Source organism: Vitis riparia, chromosome 8 (genome assembly GCF_004353265.1).
Source record: "Vitis riparia cultivar Riparia Gloire de Montpellier isolate 1030 chromosome 8, EGFV_Vit.rip_1.0, whole genome shotgun sequence".
Classification (NCBI taxonomy): Eukaryota; Viridiplantae; Streptophyta; class Magnoliopsida; order Vitales; family Vitaceae; genus Vitis; species Vitis riparia.
The window spans coordinates 8957418-8975347 of NC_048438.1; the positions used below are offsets into that span (position 1 = coordinate 8957418).

The 17930-nt window shown below is 46.7% G+C and overlaps 1 protein-coding gene and 1 pseudogene across 1 annotated transcript; both read right to left on the minus strand.

Annotated features, from left to right (window-relative positions):
• Positions 1-10208: 10208 nt before the first annotated feature.
• Positions 10209-15688, minus strand: LOC117920599 (annotated as a pseudogene).
• Positions 15689-16219: 531 nt separating this feature from the next.
• LOC117920600 (elongation factor 2-like) lies at positions 16220-16636 on the minus strand. The gene is made up of 2 exons (XM_034838207.1): positions 16495-16636; positions 16220-16398 (listed from the first exon to the last, which is right to left on the minus strand). Exons 1-2 carry the CDS (start codon positions 16634-16636, stop codon positions 16220-16222), a joined length of 321 nt encoding a protein of 106 aa, XP_034694098.1.
• Positions 16637-17930: the final 1294 nt, after the last annotated feature.

The following is a 17930-nucleotide window of genomic DNA, read 5'->3' on the forward strand; positions in this document are numbered from 1 at the left end:
CATCCGATGAACTCAAAAACGGGGGTATGCCCCGGTGTAGCATGCCGCTGCAAATCTTAATCCGCTGGAAATGGCTGAAAGAGACTCTACGAGTCTCGAACGACGCTCCGCTAAAAGCTCATATCGATGAAGAGCTCAGGAATAATGATCAGTGAGGCGAATACAACATATCTCGGCTGAGTGATGGAAACCATAACGGATATGTGAGAGTACGACCGCCTCCAGGGCTAAACGAGGGCAACATGCCCCTGTATGACATCAGATGTACCCGATCTGTCCTGATGACCCGAGAATAACACCAATGGAACACGTAACAGATCTGATATGTACGCCACTGAAATGATGACGCGGGAAATCCAGGCACCAGAGACAACTCCATCCAGAAATCACGACTATATCAAAGGGTACGAACCTGGCTGAATGACTCAAAAGAGGCTCCTCGGAGTATCCGGACAAAATGAAATCAAACATCGACCTGGCGTGTATCTCATAATCATATAAACCAGTGGGGATCTATAAATCTCGATCAAGATGGGGAACATGCCTCAGTGTGGCATCGAGAATGTAACATGCCGAAAAAATCAGATGAGCTCAGATCATCTCTGCCTGCAACTGAATCCAACCCACATATCGAAGAGGTATCCCTCGGAAGGAAGCATGACGACACCTGAACATCTAAAAGCGCGGGCCTGGCTAGATGGTTCTCGATAGGCTCCACCAAGGACTCATCGTGAGGATAGCGAGCATATCGTCATCTCTGCATACATCTCGCAAATAAGGATAAGCATGCAACTCCCTCGTGATCTGTAAATCTCATCCGAATGGAAACATGCCCCTGTATGGCATCGAAACGTATGATAGGTCGGAGATCAGATAGCATGGAATCATCTATCCTCGAACATGTGACCTCTGCGAAAATCCATAAAGATCCTCCGAAACGGGATATGCCCCAGTATGGCATCGGGTGCGCGACAGGTCCAAAGAACAAATGTCGTGAAATCATCCATCATCGCACATGTGACCTCCATGAAAGTCCGTAAATCTCATTCGAAACGGAAAATATGCCCCAGTATGGGCATCAAATGCTCGACAGGTCAGAAATCGAGCGACATGAAATCATCCATCGTCGCGCATGTGACCTCCATGAAAGTCCGTAAATCTCATCGAAACGGAAATATGCCCAGTATGGGCATCAAATGCTCGACAGGTCAGAAATCGAGCGACATGAAATCATCATCGTCGCGCATGTGACCTCCATGAAAGTCCGTAAATCTCATCCGAAACGGAAAATATGCCCCAGTATGGCATCAGATGCTCGACAGGTCAGAAATCGAGCGACATGAAATCATCCATCGTCGCGCATGTGACCTCCATGAAAGTCCGTAAATCTCATCTGAAACGGAAAATATGCCCCAGTATGGGCATCAGATGCTCGACAGGTCAGAAAAACAAATGTCGTGAAATCATCCATCATCGCACATGTGACCTCCATGAAAGTCCGTAAATCTCATCCGAAACGGAAAATATGCCCCAGTATGGGCATCGAAATGCACGACAGGTCAGAAATCGAGCGACATGAAATCATCTATCATCGAACATGTAACACAGGTCGTCCGAATCCATAACTGAATCATGCACACATCTCCAAGATGTACCTCCCGGATGGAGAGGCATGATGGCATCCAAGTGTCGAGAAGTGCGGACCTGGCTGGGTGGATCTCAGGGGCTCTGTAAGGTAACGATCATGTCTACGTCTCAGTGAGCATCCAGTAAGTGATGATCATGCAAGTCCGTGAGGATCCATGAACCTCTAAATGAAACGGGATATGCCTCAGTGTGGCACTAGAGGTATGATAGGTCAAAATCAGGTGACAGCAAATCAATCATCGTCAAACTCGCGATCCCGGTAATCCGAACACAACTGAATCAGACCTGCACATCAAAGAGGCGACTCCCAGAAGAAGAAGCATGACGATATCTAAATATCAACCAGATCTCAATCACCTGTCCAAGTAGAGGCTGCCGAAGACGACATCTGATCCCATGGCCTCAGGGTGGTCTTAGGACACGGGACGTAACGTAGGCCAAGGTGATAGGGTAATAGAAATGAAAGGAAACTAGGCTCAAATACCCAATGATCAAAACTCATGCCCTCATATATGAAATGCAACATGTATAGTGAACCCCATGAGCCATGGACCTGAGGATGCCTAACGTGAATATGATGTCGATAAGGAGACAAATGAAGCAACATGAACTGATAGTGGTATGTGTAATGATGATGCGTAATGAGTATCGAACCCGAGATGGGTTGCTGTAAGAAGAGAATAAGATGTGAAGGGAATGAGATGAATCACAAGCAACGATAAAAGCGACAGCGAAACAATGAATATGTGAAGAAATGTGGTGATCGCCTCAGATCAAACATGAAGTGAAGTCACATCAATAATGAACGTAATGATGGAAAGGACAATGACTCGGAGTCCTTAGGAGAAGGTCACTCATCTCTCTCACAAATAGATATGACGAAGCAATACAAATAACATGGGATCTCAGAGAGCTCACATACGAACTCCCAATAACGAACATACTCGATAAAAATGACCCCCAAACATCAATATACATACTCAATGATAAAAAATAATACACACCTATGTTTTTTTTTTTTTTTTTTTTTTTTTTTTTTTAATCTTTTTTTTTTTTTTTTTTTTTTTTTTTTTTTTTTTTTTTTTTTTTTTTACATATATACAAACACGCGTACCCCGAACATGAATAAATGAACCCCAAAGATGATATCAATAACAAATGGACACACTCCCAAGTGCTAAGGTAACAAATAAACTCTCTCTGACAAGATGACCTTCTCAAACTAAGGATCTCTAAACCAGTGTCCGCGAGACAGATGGTGGAAATGATGTGACTATCCTCCATGTGATGAACTGAGGAGGCTCACCACTCAGGGTGGAGAGAACATGAGACGAACAAATAGTAGATAGAATAGGGAAAAAGAGATGAATAACACAACCAATAAGATGAGATGAAAATGCAAAGGTGCAGCGATAGGGAAAGATGATGAGAAAAACATACCCCTAGGTCCAAGGCTCATGAAACTCCCAAACAAATGCATGCATACATTAAAGGGCCCCTGTCCCGGTGTGAAAATGTGAGCAAGGTGATAAGAAAGAAAGGCTATAATACGCATGTGAGGCTCAATGGGCTAGCAACAGACTATGTATCACAAAGGAATAACAAGGTAATGGCTAACCGAAATGATGGCCACCCATCCTGCGACCATGGTCTCAAACATAGTACCTCTTTAGCTGATCCACATTGTTGGCTCTGAGAACGGTTTCCGTCTAAATCCATCAGCCATGCAGCGCCCTCTGGGGTCAACTCCCTGATGAAATAAGGTCCGCTCCAGTTGGGTCTGAACTTCCCTCTAGGATCTCTGATCAATCCCCTGATGACTTTCAAGACTAAGTCACCTACATGTAGTGGTCTGGGCTTGACCCGCTTTTTGAAAGCGCGGGCCATCTTCCTCTGATATGCACGAACATGGTCTGCTGCTCTCAATCTCCTCTCATCTAGGAGATTGAGCTGATCAAATCGAGCCTGAGCCCAATCTGTCTCGGGAATCTGCTGCTCTAGTGCTACCCTCAACGAACCCATCTCAATCTCAACGGGTAGCACCGCCTCCATGCCATATACCAATGAGTAGGGTGTGGCGCCTGTAGAGGTGCGAAAAGAGGTCCGATAAGCCCACAATGCAAATGGGAGCTTCTCTGACCAATCCCGAGAAGTCTCAATCATCCTCCGTAATATCCTCTTAATATTCTTATTCGCGGCCTCTACTGCCCCATTCGTCTGCGGCCTGTACGCAGACGATCTATGATGCGAATGCCGTATCTCTGTACTAAGGTGTCAACCTCTCCTCTGAAATGTACCCCTCTATCTGAAATCAACTCATGAGGGACCCCATAGCGACAGATGATGTGTGATCTGATGAAACCAGCGACTCCAGCTGATGTCAATCTCGCATATGAGGCAGCCTCCACCCACTTGGTGAAGTAATCGATGGGACCAGGATGAACTCATGACCACTGGAAGATTTCGGCGAAATCTTCCCGATGATGTCAATACCCCATACGGAAAATGGCCATGGCGAAGTAAGTGCATGCAACTCGGAGGGCGGCACGTGAATGAGATCTCCGTGTATCTGACACTCGGGACATCTCTGAACAAACTGGCAGCAATCCGTCTCCATAGTCAACCAGAAATAGCCGGTCCTCATGATCTTACGGGCCAACATATGTCCTCCCATATGTGGTCCGCAGACTCCCGCATGAACCTCTCGCATCACTCTATCGGCAGAAGCCCGGTCCAAACATAATAGCAGCATCCCATCAGGTGATCGTCTATATAGCGCCTCGCCACAAATCACGAATCGGGCGGCCAACTGTCTCAATGCTCTCCTATCCTTGGCTGTGGCAGCCTCAGGATATACGCCAAGTCTCAGAAAGTGATATATGTCATGGTACCAGGGCAGACCATCGTCCATCTCCATATCCTCAATCAGACAACAGTATGCAGGAGCAGATCTCGACTCAATCAATAATGGGCGAACAGTGGCATCGACAGGAATGTCGATCATGGAAGCCAGAGTAGCTAAGGCATCAGCAAACTGGTTCTGCGCTCTAGGCAGATGGGTATATCTCAAATCATCAAATCTCCCGACCAGTAGCTCCAAATACGCGTGGTAAGGCCTAAGCTTCACATCTCTAGTCTTCCACTCGCCCTGAATCTGTCTCAATACCAGATTGGAGTCACCAAACACCTCCATCTGTCTAATCCCGAGCTCGAGGGCTGTCTCTAATCCCAAGATACAAGCCTCATACTCAACAATGTTGTTCGTGGCAGGATGTCGATCTGAGAATGCCAAACGAACAGATCTGGGAATGTGATCACCATGAGGGGATATCAACAGGACGCCTATCCCGTATCCAGAATGGTTGGCTGCACCATCAAAGTACATGCGCCAACCTGACAGACTAGTCACAGCAGCAACATCCTCGTCTGGAAAGTCGTCATCAATGGCCCTGCCATCGGAAACCGGTAAAGAAGCTAGATGATCTGCGACAATGCTCCCTCTGACGGACTTCTGAGTGACATAATGAATGTCAAACTCAGTCAGAAGTACCAACCATCTCATGAGGCGACCTACCAGGGCAGGCCTGTCAAACAAATATCTCAGAGGATCTAGACGGGATATCAAATGCACTGAATACTCGGTCATGTAATGTCTCAATCGTCGAGTGGCCCAAACCAAAGCTAAGCAATAGCGCTCAATCATAACATATCTCGTCTCGTAGTCTAGCATCCTCTTACTCAGATAATATATGGCCCGATCCTTGCCCGAATCATCGAGCTGAGCCAACATGCATCCTAATGCTACGTCTGAAACTGACAGATACAGGAGTAGGGGACGGCCTGGTGTAGGAGGTGCCAAGACTGGAGGTGACAACAAGTACTCTCGGATCCTCTCAAATGCGCGCTGACACTGATCATCCCAAACAGTAGGCTGACTCTTCCTCAAGAGTCGGAAAATGGGCTCACAAATGTCTGTCAATCTGGCAATGAATCTGCTGATGTACTGAAGTCTGCCCAAGAAGCCTCTGACCTCTCTCTCTGTCCTCGGTGCAGGCATGTCAAGGATGGCTCTAATCTTGTCCGGGTCTACCTCTATGCCTCGCTCGCTGACCATGTATCCCAAGAGTTTCCCAGAAGTCACTCCAAAAGTGCACTTCTTGGGATTCAATCTCAATCTGAACTGCCTGATCCTCTCAAAGAATCTCTCCAAAGCTGCTAAGTGATCTGATCTACCTCGGGATTTCACTATCATGTCGTCTACATAAACCTCGACATCCCGATGCATCATGTCATGGAAGAGGGTGGTCGCTGCTCTCTGATAGGTGGCTCCTGCGTTCTTCAATCCGAATGGCATGACTCTATAGCAATAAGTACCCCACTCGGTAATGAAGGACGTCTTCTCCATATCCTCTGGAGCCATCAAGATCTGACTGTACCCGGAAAATCCGTCCATAAAGGACAACATCGAATGACCTGCCGTACTGTCAACTAGCATGTCGATGTGTGGAAGAGGAAAATCATCCTTAGGGCTGGCCTTGTTGAGATCTCGGAAATCAACACAAACTCTCACCTTGCCGTCCTTTTTGGGAACAGGGACGACATTGGCCAGCCACTCCGGGTACTCGACCACTGATAAGAATCCTACACTGAGCTGCTTCTGGATCTCCTCTTTCACCTGCAAGCTCCAACGAGGGTGCAATCGCCTCAACTTCTGCTTAACCGGCTGGCATGGGGCAGAAGAGGCAAACGATGCCGGACGATAGATGGGTCAAGGCCCGGCATGTCCTCATAGGACCATGCGAAAACGTCCAAGTATGCTCTGAGCAACTGGATGAGGCTGTCTCTCTCATCTACAGATAGATCTGACCCAATCCTCAACTCCCTAGGCTGATCTGTGGTGCCGAAATCAATAATCTCCGTGTCCCCTACAGCGGGTGAAACCCTCTGATCAACGGGATCCGAATCGGAAACAGAAGATGAGCCATCATCTGAGTCATGCTGTGCAATCTCATCATCAATATCAAAAATCTGTGATGTGGGTGAAGATGGTGCAGATAAATCAGTATCATAAGAGACAGGCAAATACTCAAAGATGCTCAAATCCATAGATGAAGAGTCAGAAACATAGTCAGAACGGGAGACGAACCCCGACAGAACGTCAAATGAAAGAGGTGGGTCCACAAAGTCGGACGCTCCCTCGATAATGCCAACATGGCTATCAAACAAATCATCAAAAACTATAAGGTCCTCAGCAGACTCCTGAGCAGGGGCAGTCTGGACCTCCTCGGCGATCTCGAGGACGGACACCCCGAAGAGATCAAATGGCGAAGCGAGCTCCGGCGGGGCCATCTCCTCGGTCTGGCTCAAGCTCATCGCGAGCATCTCATCAACGTACTCATCACACGGCACGGCTCCGTCCACTACATCCCCAATCTCGACAAAAGTCCCGTGATCATCGATCTCATCCGGGAAGCAAAGCGTCATAAGGCTCGTGCGATCTGGGGAGGGAGGAGCAATCAACACAGAAGTCGAAGGGCCAGGGGCTCCGTCACTCAACTGTAACTGCTGGACGAGGCGCTGAAGCTCGGCCTCCTGGGTGGCGCTGAGTCCTCCGATGACCCCATCAGATGGTGCAGGTGGCTCTGATGCCCTCACAAAGTAATCGGCTAGGCTCATGGTGTATGGGCGGACAGGATAATAAAAGGGCGTACGAGTCAAGCGAGCCCTCACCCTCTCCCTGCGCAGTCGCGCCATATGACGATAGTCAGCCTCAGTGGGAATGAATCCGAGCCCAAATGGTACGTCGCGGTCCGGAAAGGCCATGAACTCACTAGGCCCGTGCTGACGCCGCCCCAGGCCCATACCGGGAAGATAAGACATGCTCCGCATAATATCGAGCACCACCGTGCTGCTATGCTGGTCGAAGGACATGGCTACAAAATCTCGGCAGAAATCCTCCATCTCCAAAGTCTGTACCTCGTCAAAGGTAAATCCGGTCAGAAAAAGATCATCATCAGCATGACTAATCTCGAGTATAGGCTCGGCAGAGATGAACCTATCACCCACAGACTGCACCACAACGACCCGGCCATCATGAATAAACTTCACCTTCTGATGAAGGGAAGAAGGGATAGCTCCGGCTCTATGGATCCATGGTCGGCCCAGAAGCAGGTTAAAGGATGTAGGAATCCTCAAAACCTGAAACACGGCGATGAAAGTGGCCGGACCGATCAGCAGCTCGATCTCCAATGTACCCATGACCTCCCTCCGAGTGCTATCATACGCGCGAACGGTCTGAGTGGAGGGACCGAAGTCAGAAGGAGCGTATCCGAGGGCAATGGCAGTGGCGAGAGGACATACGTTCAGGGCCGAGCCATTGTCCAGAAGGACAGATGGGACTCGGCGGCCTGAACAACCGACAGATATGTAGAGTGGACGCGTGTGATCCGAGCCCTCCGGTGGCAAATCATCGTCTGAGAATACGATGCATGTGGCTCGGCCGGCCGTCATCATGTGGATCAATCCCTCGGGAGTGGTCGTGGTATCAACTCTGATCTGACTCAAAGCTCGAGTCAATGCATCCCGATGAGTACTGGAGGACGCTAAGAGGCTCCAGATGGAAATACGAGCCTGAGTGCTCTGCAACTGCCTCAAAATCTCATCGTCCTCGGCTCTGACCTCCTCGGGAGCGGACGTACCCTCAACTGGCCTAGCTGCCGCTGGAGGTGGCTGTCGCATCACTCTACCTCCTCGGAGAACATACTGAATGTCCAGAGTCTGAGAATCATCAACGTGTGGAGCCTGAACCTCCTCAACATCCGGGATCAAGATGAAAGGCGTCCGGACACTGTAACGCGGCAAAATCAATGGCTCAACAGTGGTAGCCCGCACCGATGCCGCCTCGGGAACCAATCGGAATGGAGCAGGCATCTGAGGACCTAGAGTCACCCCACTCATCTCATAAATCACATCTGGCATGATGGGCTCTGGGTCTGAATCGTCATCACTCAGCATGTGGATGTGGTCATCGATCTCATCAAACTCTAAGAAATGAATGCCATCGGCTGGTGGAGGGACTGCATGTGTAGTGTGGGCAGGTAACGGGTTGTGGTCACACTCGGCTGACCCAAGTGTACCAAACCCTGGTCGATCAAATCCTGAATGGCATGCCTCAAAGCGGTGCATCGATCGGTCTCGTGTCCAGGCCCCTGATGGTATGCACAGTGTAATCCATCCTGAACTGAGGCGGAATCGGCTGAGGCGGTGGTCTCGGAGCGAGAGCGGCCAATACTCCGGCCTCTGTGAGCTTCCGAAGAGCCTGACTCAACGGCATGCCTATATGGGAGAACTGTCTCTGCGTCCTCAAAGCAAATGGAGTAGAAGTCTGCTGAGCTCTAGGCCTGGGGTAAGAAGTGGCGGGTCTCGCAGTGAACTGTGCAGCGTAGCATGGCTGTCCAGTGGCTGCATAAGAAATAGGAGGCCTCTCGATGCTCTGAGTAGCATAATAGGGCAAAGCCAATGGCTGAGGCTGATATGTCTGATCATAAGTCGGGTGAGGTGCTCGTAGCCTGTACTGCTGAGGCGTGTAAGATGGGCGAGCCTCGAGAAGCTGCGGAATAGGCTGATGACGCCTGAGAGGCCTCTGACTGGAGGAACTGATGGCACTCACATCTGTCGATCTCTGTCCTCCGAAGGGTTTCTTCCCCTTAACATCACTAGGGGAAGAATCTGCCCACAAACCTCTCGAGATGCCGTCCTCGACATCATACAAAGCCAGAGCCAGAGATCCAAAATCTGTAAAAGGTACCCCGACCACATGCCTGGCAATCCTCGGCTGTAGGCTCCTCAAAACCATCTGAATCTGATCTCTCTCTGATGGTCTATCCACTATCTCGGCAATCTTCCCACGCCAGCGGGAGATGAATGAAGAAACTGACTCGTCTGATCTCTGCCTAAGAGCCTCGAGCTCCCTCCTCGATACGTCAACGACAGTATTAAATGCATACTGTCTCAAGAACTCTTGGGCCAGATCATCCCAAGTCCGACGACGTGATACATCCAAAGAAGCAAACCAACGCTGCGCAGCGCCACCCAGAGACATGGGGAAGAGCATGATCATCTGAGCCCCGTCTAATCCATGAGCCCTCATGATCGTGCTGTAAAGCCTCAAATGGATGCGGGGGCACCCAATCCCCGTGTATCGCTCCATCTCTGGCATCCTGAACTTGGCCGGTAAACTGGCCACTGGCACTCCATCAAAATCCTCCCAAGTAATGGCTCTATCGGAAGTCCTCAACTGCCTCAACCCCTGCTCAAGCCTATCCATGCGAGCATGTGGGTCCTCTGAGGTCGGGGTAGGCACGGTGACGGGAGGCGGAGCAACCTCGGTCTGACTATGTAGGGTGAACGGCATGGCCTGTGGTGCTGACTGACTGGGTGGAGGGGGTGGTGGCACTGTATGGTCAGACTGGGCACCATCCGGGGGCGGGACCTGCTGGGCTTGCTGCCCATCTATCCTCCGGCCAAGGCTAGCTATAGCCTCCTGAATCGAAGCCATGGCCTCAGCAAACTGATCGACGGTAACTATCTGTGAATCCATATCCCTCTGATCTGATCTCTGGTCTAACTGGTCCGATACTCTGATCAATCTGCCCCCAACTCTGATCCAAGAAGTCGAACCCAGACTGAACGTATCGGTACTCCTACAACAGTGGAAACACTAGATAAGGTGCGGGGTAAGGGAAACTTCACAAAGAATGTCTATCAAACGTGTCAAAAGGTAGTCTGGAAGCAATCAAACTGATATCCAATCCTGAGCAGATATATAAGAGACTACTGCGAAAGTAACTAAACCTGTCACTACTGAACCGGCTCTGAAGGCCCATAGATGCACCCACGTGTTCGGGAAAGAGAAACCTAATTGAAATGTCTAAGGCTCAACCTACAAGGTCAAGGTGGCTCTAAAAGGAGATAGGTGGACTTTAAAAGATCCCTAGCAGAAGCGATCGCACCCTCCGATGGTACGCAACCCTCTGCACGCCTCCGAAGAGACGGGGCGCTTCCATGCAAGGTGGTTATCACCTCCACACATGCACTACCTCGACATCCCAGGGGGTTTTCCTATGGTGAAACCTCTCAAACTCTCAACGCTCAATGGTCAACTCAAGTGCATAGTGAATGGTGTGGGTGCATCCGAAAACCCTAAGAATCTAGAGCAGAAGAGGAAACACACTGGTCGCACGACTATCCATGAAACCTAACTCGGGGCTATACAGGTCTTCAATGATCGGACTCCAATCACCATCAAAGTGTCGCTCTCCTCCAGAATGCTCCCGTGCATCGATATAGCCCGTTGCTAGACCCTACTCCTAATCCCTAGCTCGGTCAGAGAGCAAGCACACAGAAGGTCTCACACTTGCAATAGTGAGAACCGAGATGAAAAGGAATGACCGAAACCAAGAGAGTTGGAGGTAGGGGGATAGAAGTGAGACCCACATAGACAGACGACATGCAATCATGCAGAGGGAGGGCGGTCATGCATCATACAGTCAGGCAGAGCAGGATACATCACTTATGTATACACAAGATAAGCGAGAATACGACAATCAAGACGAATAATGATACAAACATCATGCTCACTGACGATCAAGATAATATACAGGCAAATGAATCAGCATGTCCAACCAAAACGATATACAGTGGTGAGTGTATGCATGTGAGGTGACTAGAACAATCATGGCAAAATCAGAGTCAATGTGCTAAGCAATACAAGACGATCAATTAACAACAATCCAACAAGTCTATGTCTCAAACGAATATATCAATGAAGCACATAAAATCATGGTATTGGAAATCTCAATCAAGACAAATCAGTCAACGTAGTCAACATGTCAAAATCCCAAATAGATATAGCATCTAAGCATGCACAAAGAAACTCTCAATGTGCAATCAAGAGACGGGCATCCACTGATCTACTAATCAAATGCCATGTTTGCTTCACTTTATGTTCAAGCTTGACCCTCTAAAAATCCCCAGTGGAGTCGCCATTTTGTGGACCCCGCATTTCGGCTCATGCGTTTTCCACTCGATGGGGAGCTCGATTTTTATTTCAAAAATGATTTTTACTTATTAGAAAATGACTTGGAGTCGCCACTTATTTTTGTTTTATTTTAAAAGGGTAAACAAAATAAGAAAGAAAACCCTAAGTGCGACTCCTTATTTTGGAAAAGGTGATCTACGAAAAACCGGATCGGGTTCGGGAGTCAGGTTACTTATTGGGAAGGTATGGTAACGACCGTAGCACCCCTCTAAGTCCCTAAAGCCGGGTCTCTACTAATAAAAGGAAGCAATCATGGCAATTGATGAGGAAATCAATGAATATCCTGAATGATCATGCACATATGAGAATTGGAATATGTATAGTGAAGTATCAGAATGAGTGAATGCGTACCTGGGCAGTAAACAGCAACGCGCTATCATGGAATGGGGTTAGTGAATAAACACAAAATGATTATATGTATATCAAGAACAGAATAAATCAATCACGCGTGGCAAATACATATATAAATCAATCAATCAATTAGTCATGAAATCACATATGTGGGGCCCTCACCAAAGCCCATTTATTTAAGCATGAATTAATTTCGTAAATCCCCTGAATTGGAATTACAGAATTGAATTTATGCTGATTTTTGAAATATTTTTCTTTAAAAAGGAAATCAGAAGGATTGTGATAATTGCTCGCCCGAAAGAAAAATGGCAGCAAAATCTTATTAACAAACGGGACCCTAGGGTGATTCTAAAAAAAAGAAACCTAAAGATGAAAATTAAAAATGAATAAATAAATAAGAAGGGAATTTGGAAAATTAAAAAGAAAACTAGAATCATGAGACTATATGGAAAACGAGAATTTTAGGATCGAAAAATGAATCTAAGGATGAGAACTTGAAAAGTAAAAATTTGTTTGAAGGACTCAGGAACTGGAAAATCATTTAAGAAAACAAGAATTAAAAATAAGTAAATAAATAAATACTTGAGAACTAGGAAGGAGAAGAAATAATTTAGAAAACAGAATATGAATGAAGAATTTGGAAAATTTAGAAATCGGAAAATTATTAAAGGAAACGAGAATTAAAAAAAAGAATAAATGAATACTTGAGGACCACAATGTGAGAAATCAATTCAGAAAACAGAACAGGATGAAGAGTTTAGCAACTTGACATTATTGAAAAGAATAATCGGAGGAATTATTAATAAGATGACGTTCAGGAAAATTATATTAAAAAAACATTGAAGGAAGAAGTGGGCGATAACATGTGGCCTCAAGTTCACTGCCACTGCCGGCTATGCCCATCATAATCATCAAGCCTAGTCAATGCCTCCTAGTTTTTCTTTCATCTGAAGATCGCTCTTGAGAGACACACTTCCCAAAGTACCCATCAAAAGTTTCGAACCAAGTGAAAAGAAAGACACTCAATGGATAACCCCCTCCACCGTATAAAGCCCACACATATGTCATGCATATCTTATCAACATCAAGCTGCTCTTCTTAAACCACCTCAAAACAAACAAACCGATCACTTGAGCGGTTTTACAAACCATTCGCTCTCAAAAGACCCCACTTCCATCACATGACACCTGTAGCAAGAGTGGTATCTCACGACAAGGATATTGACACGTTTCCTCTTTATGCTTCAAGGAAGCTTCTTCACCCCATGGACACCAATGAATAGAGCTACAGGCGTGCTGAAAGAGATACATATTATGTTCGGCAGCGAGTTGATTGGTGCACTTAAGAAGATGCGATGCCGTTTTCATGCTCCGTTTGGCCATAATTCTACGGGAGTACTTGGTAACATGAAAACCTAATAGTGCCGTTGCAGTCAAGAATTCTTAGGAATGACTATTTGCTTCGTGATCAGCTTGGTAAATACATAGCCAGCTATCCGCATATTCACTTATTTTACACGGGTGGAGATTTCACTCTTTCAGCAACCTAGATTCGTCCATCTGGGCTCACGCACAGGCATCATTATAAGTCTATGGCACCACACTTTTCCAAACCTTTACCTTGGAGGCCAAGCGATTCTGTCTCTTCTTTGAACTATCTTTCATGAGCATTTCTCCAACAAATGTGTCAATACCAGAATGCGTCAATCTCCTACATCTGATCACGTGTGGGAATATTCATGTATCCTCATTGGAGATCTCGGTTCCACCATGTCCTTCACATATTGTGAAGCGCGTATATTTCTTCAGCTTGCTCCTTTCGACCATGAGAGCGGCAGAGAAGAATAGGGTCCAATGATGGGTGGTTGGAAATAGCATGTGAGGTAGAAAGATGAAAAGTGGTGGTGCGCATGAGGGTATAGAAGACGAGTGATGAGTGAACACATGGATTTCATGCATGGCATGAAGAATATAATACGGCCATGCATGGCCATGTGCAGCCATGCGAAGGTGAAGGAATAGAAACGGCCATGCATAGGTGAGAACAATGGACTTGAGGGGCACTTGAAAGAGAGTGGGTGAATGGTGTGGTGTAGAGAGAGAAAGCACGGTAGAGGAAAGATGAAATGGGTTAGTGAGTTGGATGGATGGGTATTTAGATGTTAGAGAGAGAAGTGAGGAGTGTGAAAGAAAGTGAGGGAAAATGGGTTCGGTGCAGTGGGTACGCGGGGTGGTGAGCACTTGCACGGGAGTGAGGATGAATGGTGCATGCATGGTGTTGAATGGGTTGGAATGGCAACAGTGTGAGAGTCATGAAAGATGGGGTAGGCATTGAAGACGTGGGTAGTGAAGAGAGGTTTGAGTAAGAAGCGGGCATGATAGTTGAGGTGACCATGCAAGGGTAGAGGGAGCGGGAGAAGAGGAAATCTGTTTTGAATTGGAAGCTTGTGAATATAGCCTCTTTTCCTTGCAGTAGCACAGAAATACTTTGAATCAACAAATTCCGGTTCCACATCATATAAGAATCTTGAGGTAGTACTCCGAACTCCTTTGGGAGCAAGTGCCACATTTTCATAATAAAAGTAAGGAGGCCCAACAGCTGCCTCTGGAAGTGTTCTATGAAGTACAGGACATGGTTCAGCAGGGACCCCAAACCCAATCATTGGGTTTGGAAGGCGAATTGGCTCATCATCCTCATTCCGGAGTTTCTTTTCATACCCTCTCTGTTTTTTTTCCTTTCCCACAACCGATAGTCAAGAAATTTCCTCTTCTTTTGCTTATTATAATCCTTGTATAGATGCTTTGGTCGTGGCTTTTCTTCATCAGATAGCTCTCCTAGATTAGCATCTGCTGCCTTTGATATTTGAGCAGCAGATATAAAATCTGTTAGCTCCGCGACTGAGGAATCAGGACCACATCTGTCCATGGCAATCGAAGCTTCTTCTACTGCGTACCCCATGTCCGCTAAGAACAACAATTTCTTTTCCTTGTCAGACAAAGAACTTATATTTTCCTGATTTTCATGACAACTATCAGTATCTGAGAAATCATCAAGAAAGCTCTCGTCATAATCTGAAGAGCAGTTATCAGAGCCAACTTGTGGCTCTGCTTGAGGGGAGTTTTCAAGTTCTTGAGGACAGTTCTCAAGAGCCGAGTATGTGAGGAGATACTCCAATATGGAATCTGTGTTTCCTTCCCCATCTTGTTCTATTGCTTTTACAACCATTTTTTTCAGAAAATCCCATCCCTATGAAATGGTTTATCAACTTGGAGTTGGAAGGCCCTGTTGATGAGCTTGCCTCCCCTGAGCCAATGGAAGCTTCTCCACCGGGAATGATCAAAGTTGAACTAGAAGATGGAGGCAAGTTCTGAGTTTCTAGCTCATCATCAGTGTTCCAATCAATGCTGTCACTCTCTTCTCTAGAGATATTCCCATCCATTTCTCAGCTATCAGTTTGGCCAAAGTTAAGGTTCCAATCTCACTGTAAAACCAAACCGTCCGATCCCAAACCTACATTCAATAATCACGATAATGTGCTTCGTTTCATGCATGGAGAGGATGGAAAATCCAGAGCGAGAGTCTAGAGAGAGATTGGGTGGTGAGTGAAAGATGAGATGAGTTAAGGGAAAAGTGATAGAAGTTAGTGGTTTTGGATAGAATCACGGGTAGTGTGAGAAATGGGTGTGGTGGTGAGAGAGAAAGTTGGGTATGAAGAAAATGAGGTGGAAGGGTGGCCGGTTTTGCATGGTTCTCACATGCATGGATGGGTGAATTTTGAATTTTAAGGAAGGCTTCAGATGAGTTCTGGGCTGCCATGCATGCATAGAGTTTCATGGATACCCGGCCAAAGCGTGCTGCTGGAGAAATCTGCGCATGAATCAAGGCATTCATCTCACTGTGATGTTCATGATGCACCACGTTCATTCTGGCATAAGTGAACCAAGCACCCCTGCTGGAAATTCTCTAAGCCATCCCTCCGTCATCCTTGCTTGAACGATAAACATCAATTCCACAAGGCGGAACTCCTTTATTTGACTGATTCTGGGCATGCTCTTAGCTATGGGCACGATTTAATCACCTCCTCTAAGAACTGCATCTGCATGAAAGTCCACGTCACAGACTTCAAAGCAAATGTCTCTCGTGTTCTTCCTTAGCCAATACACCCGCCTTGGTCAACCACTGTGACTCAGCAGCAACAGAATTCTTAATTTCATCAAAATGCCGAGCTCCCTTACACATATCAACCACCTTGTTAGCGTCTGTGGTCCCAGTTCCAGAACACCAGATTTTCTTTGCAAGATCTTTGCCACAAACAAACTACTTAGACAAGGTCTCGGATAGAGCTTTGAGTGCCCACCTTGGATCAAGGCAACTAGCATCAATAATTCCTGTAATACCTTCTTCCGAAGGTGGGGCTCTCACATAGAGACGCTCATGCTTGTTAGAGGACTTGCTCATCATGGCTCTGCAGGGCTTCTCAAAAATAGTCTCACGGGAAGACGCAACAGGGTCAGACCTATCAATTTCAGCACCACCCATGAAATTATCCTACAGACCTTTCAAACAGATCTCCAGGTGGAGTTCACCAGCGCCATCAATGATGCTTCCCAGGGTTTTTCAATAGCGCAAAACACCATAGGGTCTGGTTTAGCCAAACACTTCGAACCTTCAACTAGTTGAGGAAGGCCAGATGCGACTTTGCACTGAATGACAATATGAACACCAGGTGAGACGGAGAACTTCATTGCTCTGATGGGATGGACATCAGACCCCTTCACCACTCTTAAGTTGAAGATAATCCTGAAGGGTCAGTGCTTCGGCAAAATAGGTCCGAGGAGGTAAGAGAGCTTAGTAATGACACACAAGGAACACAAGTGGGGGTTTGGCGATGAGTTTAAAGGGCACACAAAATGGTAAGGGTGGCAGAACAGTTCAAACGAGACAACGACAATGAACATCTCCACATAGAGCAAAATGAAGCAACAAAACTTCTCCAAGTTAAAACCAATACTAAGAGGGATAATGAATGAAACGATCAGCATGCATATGAAGAAACCAGAAAGTAATGCTACTCAGATATAACTCCTGCTATTCCTAAACAAGCATGAAAGCGGAACCGAACAGCTAGAGAAGAAAGAGAAAACAGTAGTGATAAGAAACGAAGCAAAAGATACATGGTGAGCTTACCTGAATGATCCTTGGAGCAAAATATAGTTGGATCTCCTGAAACCCCTACCTCTGTTTAGCCTCCTCTCCCAGAAAAGAAAAAAACCTCTCTCGCTTCCGTCCCCCCTCCTCTTCAAATGGCAAAGAAAAAAAAATCCCCCAGCTTAAAGCCAAAAACCCCCTTTTTATCTCCTGTTTCTATCTTCCTTGGCAAGCCTCTACTTGCCCCACTGTTCCTCGCATCAGCAGCATGTCGTCTGCCAACCACCAGCATGGCCGCCCATGTTTATGCAGCTGATTTTCTGGGTGTGGAGAAAAAGAGGGACCCCCCTCCCACTTATCTCCAATGTGCTGCCAGCTTCTCTAATGTTATATTAAAAACTAAGATCCCCCAAATGGGGGTTTACACATACACATCCATAGGAACAATGGACAGCAAGTGTGGGGTTGTCCCCTGTTTCAGCAAATGAACTTACATAGAAACCCAGCATTGTGTCCTCCTAGGTCTGTACTTTTTTACGAGTGACATGTTCAGAAATCTACAAATGACAAGGAGGACCGAGCCTGAAAGAGCTTCAAATCCTACAACCCTAAGAAGGATTCCAATGGATAGAAAACGTTGGAAGATGCAGCTCCATGCTGAATGGAACCACCAAAGAAATTCCCC

Excerpts from the sequence above, each read along its gene's own strand:
- LOC117920600 (XM_034838207.1), bottom strand. The coding sequence starts at position 16,636 with ATGGGTGGTGCTGAAATTGATAGGTCTGACCCTGTTGCGTCTTCCCGT. Across the intron at positions 16,399-16,494 it reads AGCCCCACCTTCGGAAGAAG|ATCTTGCAAAGAAAATCTGG; the intron begins GTATTACAGGAA and ends TTTGTGGCAAAG.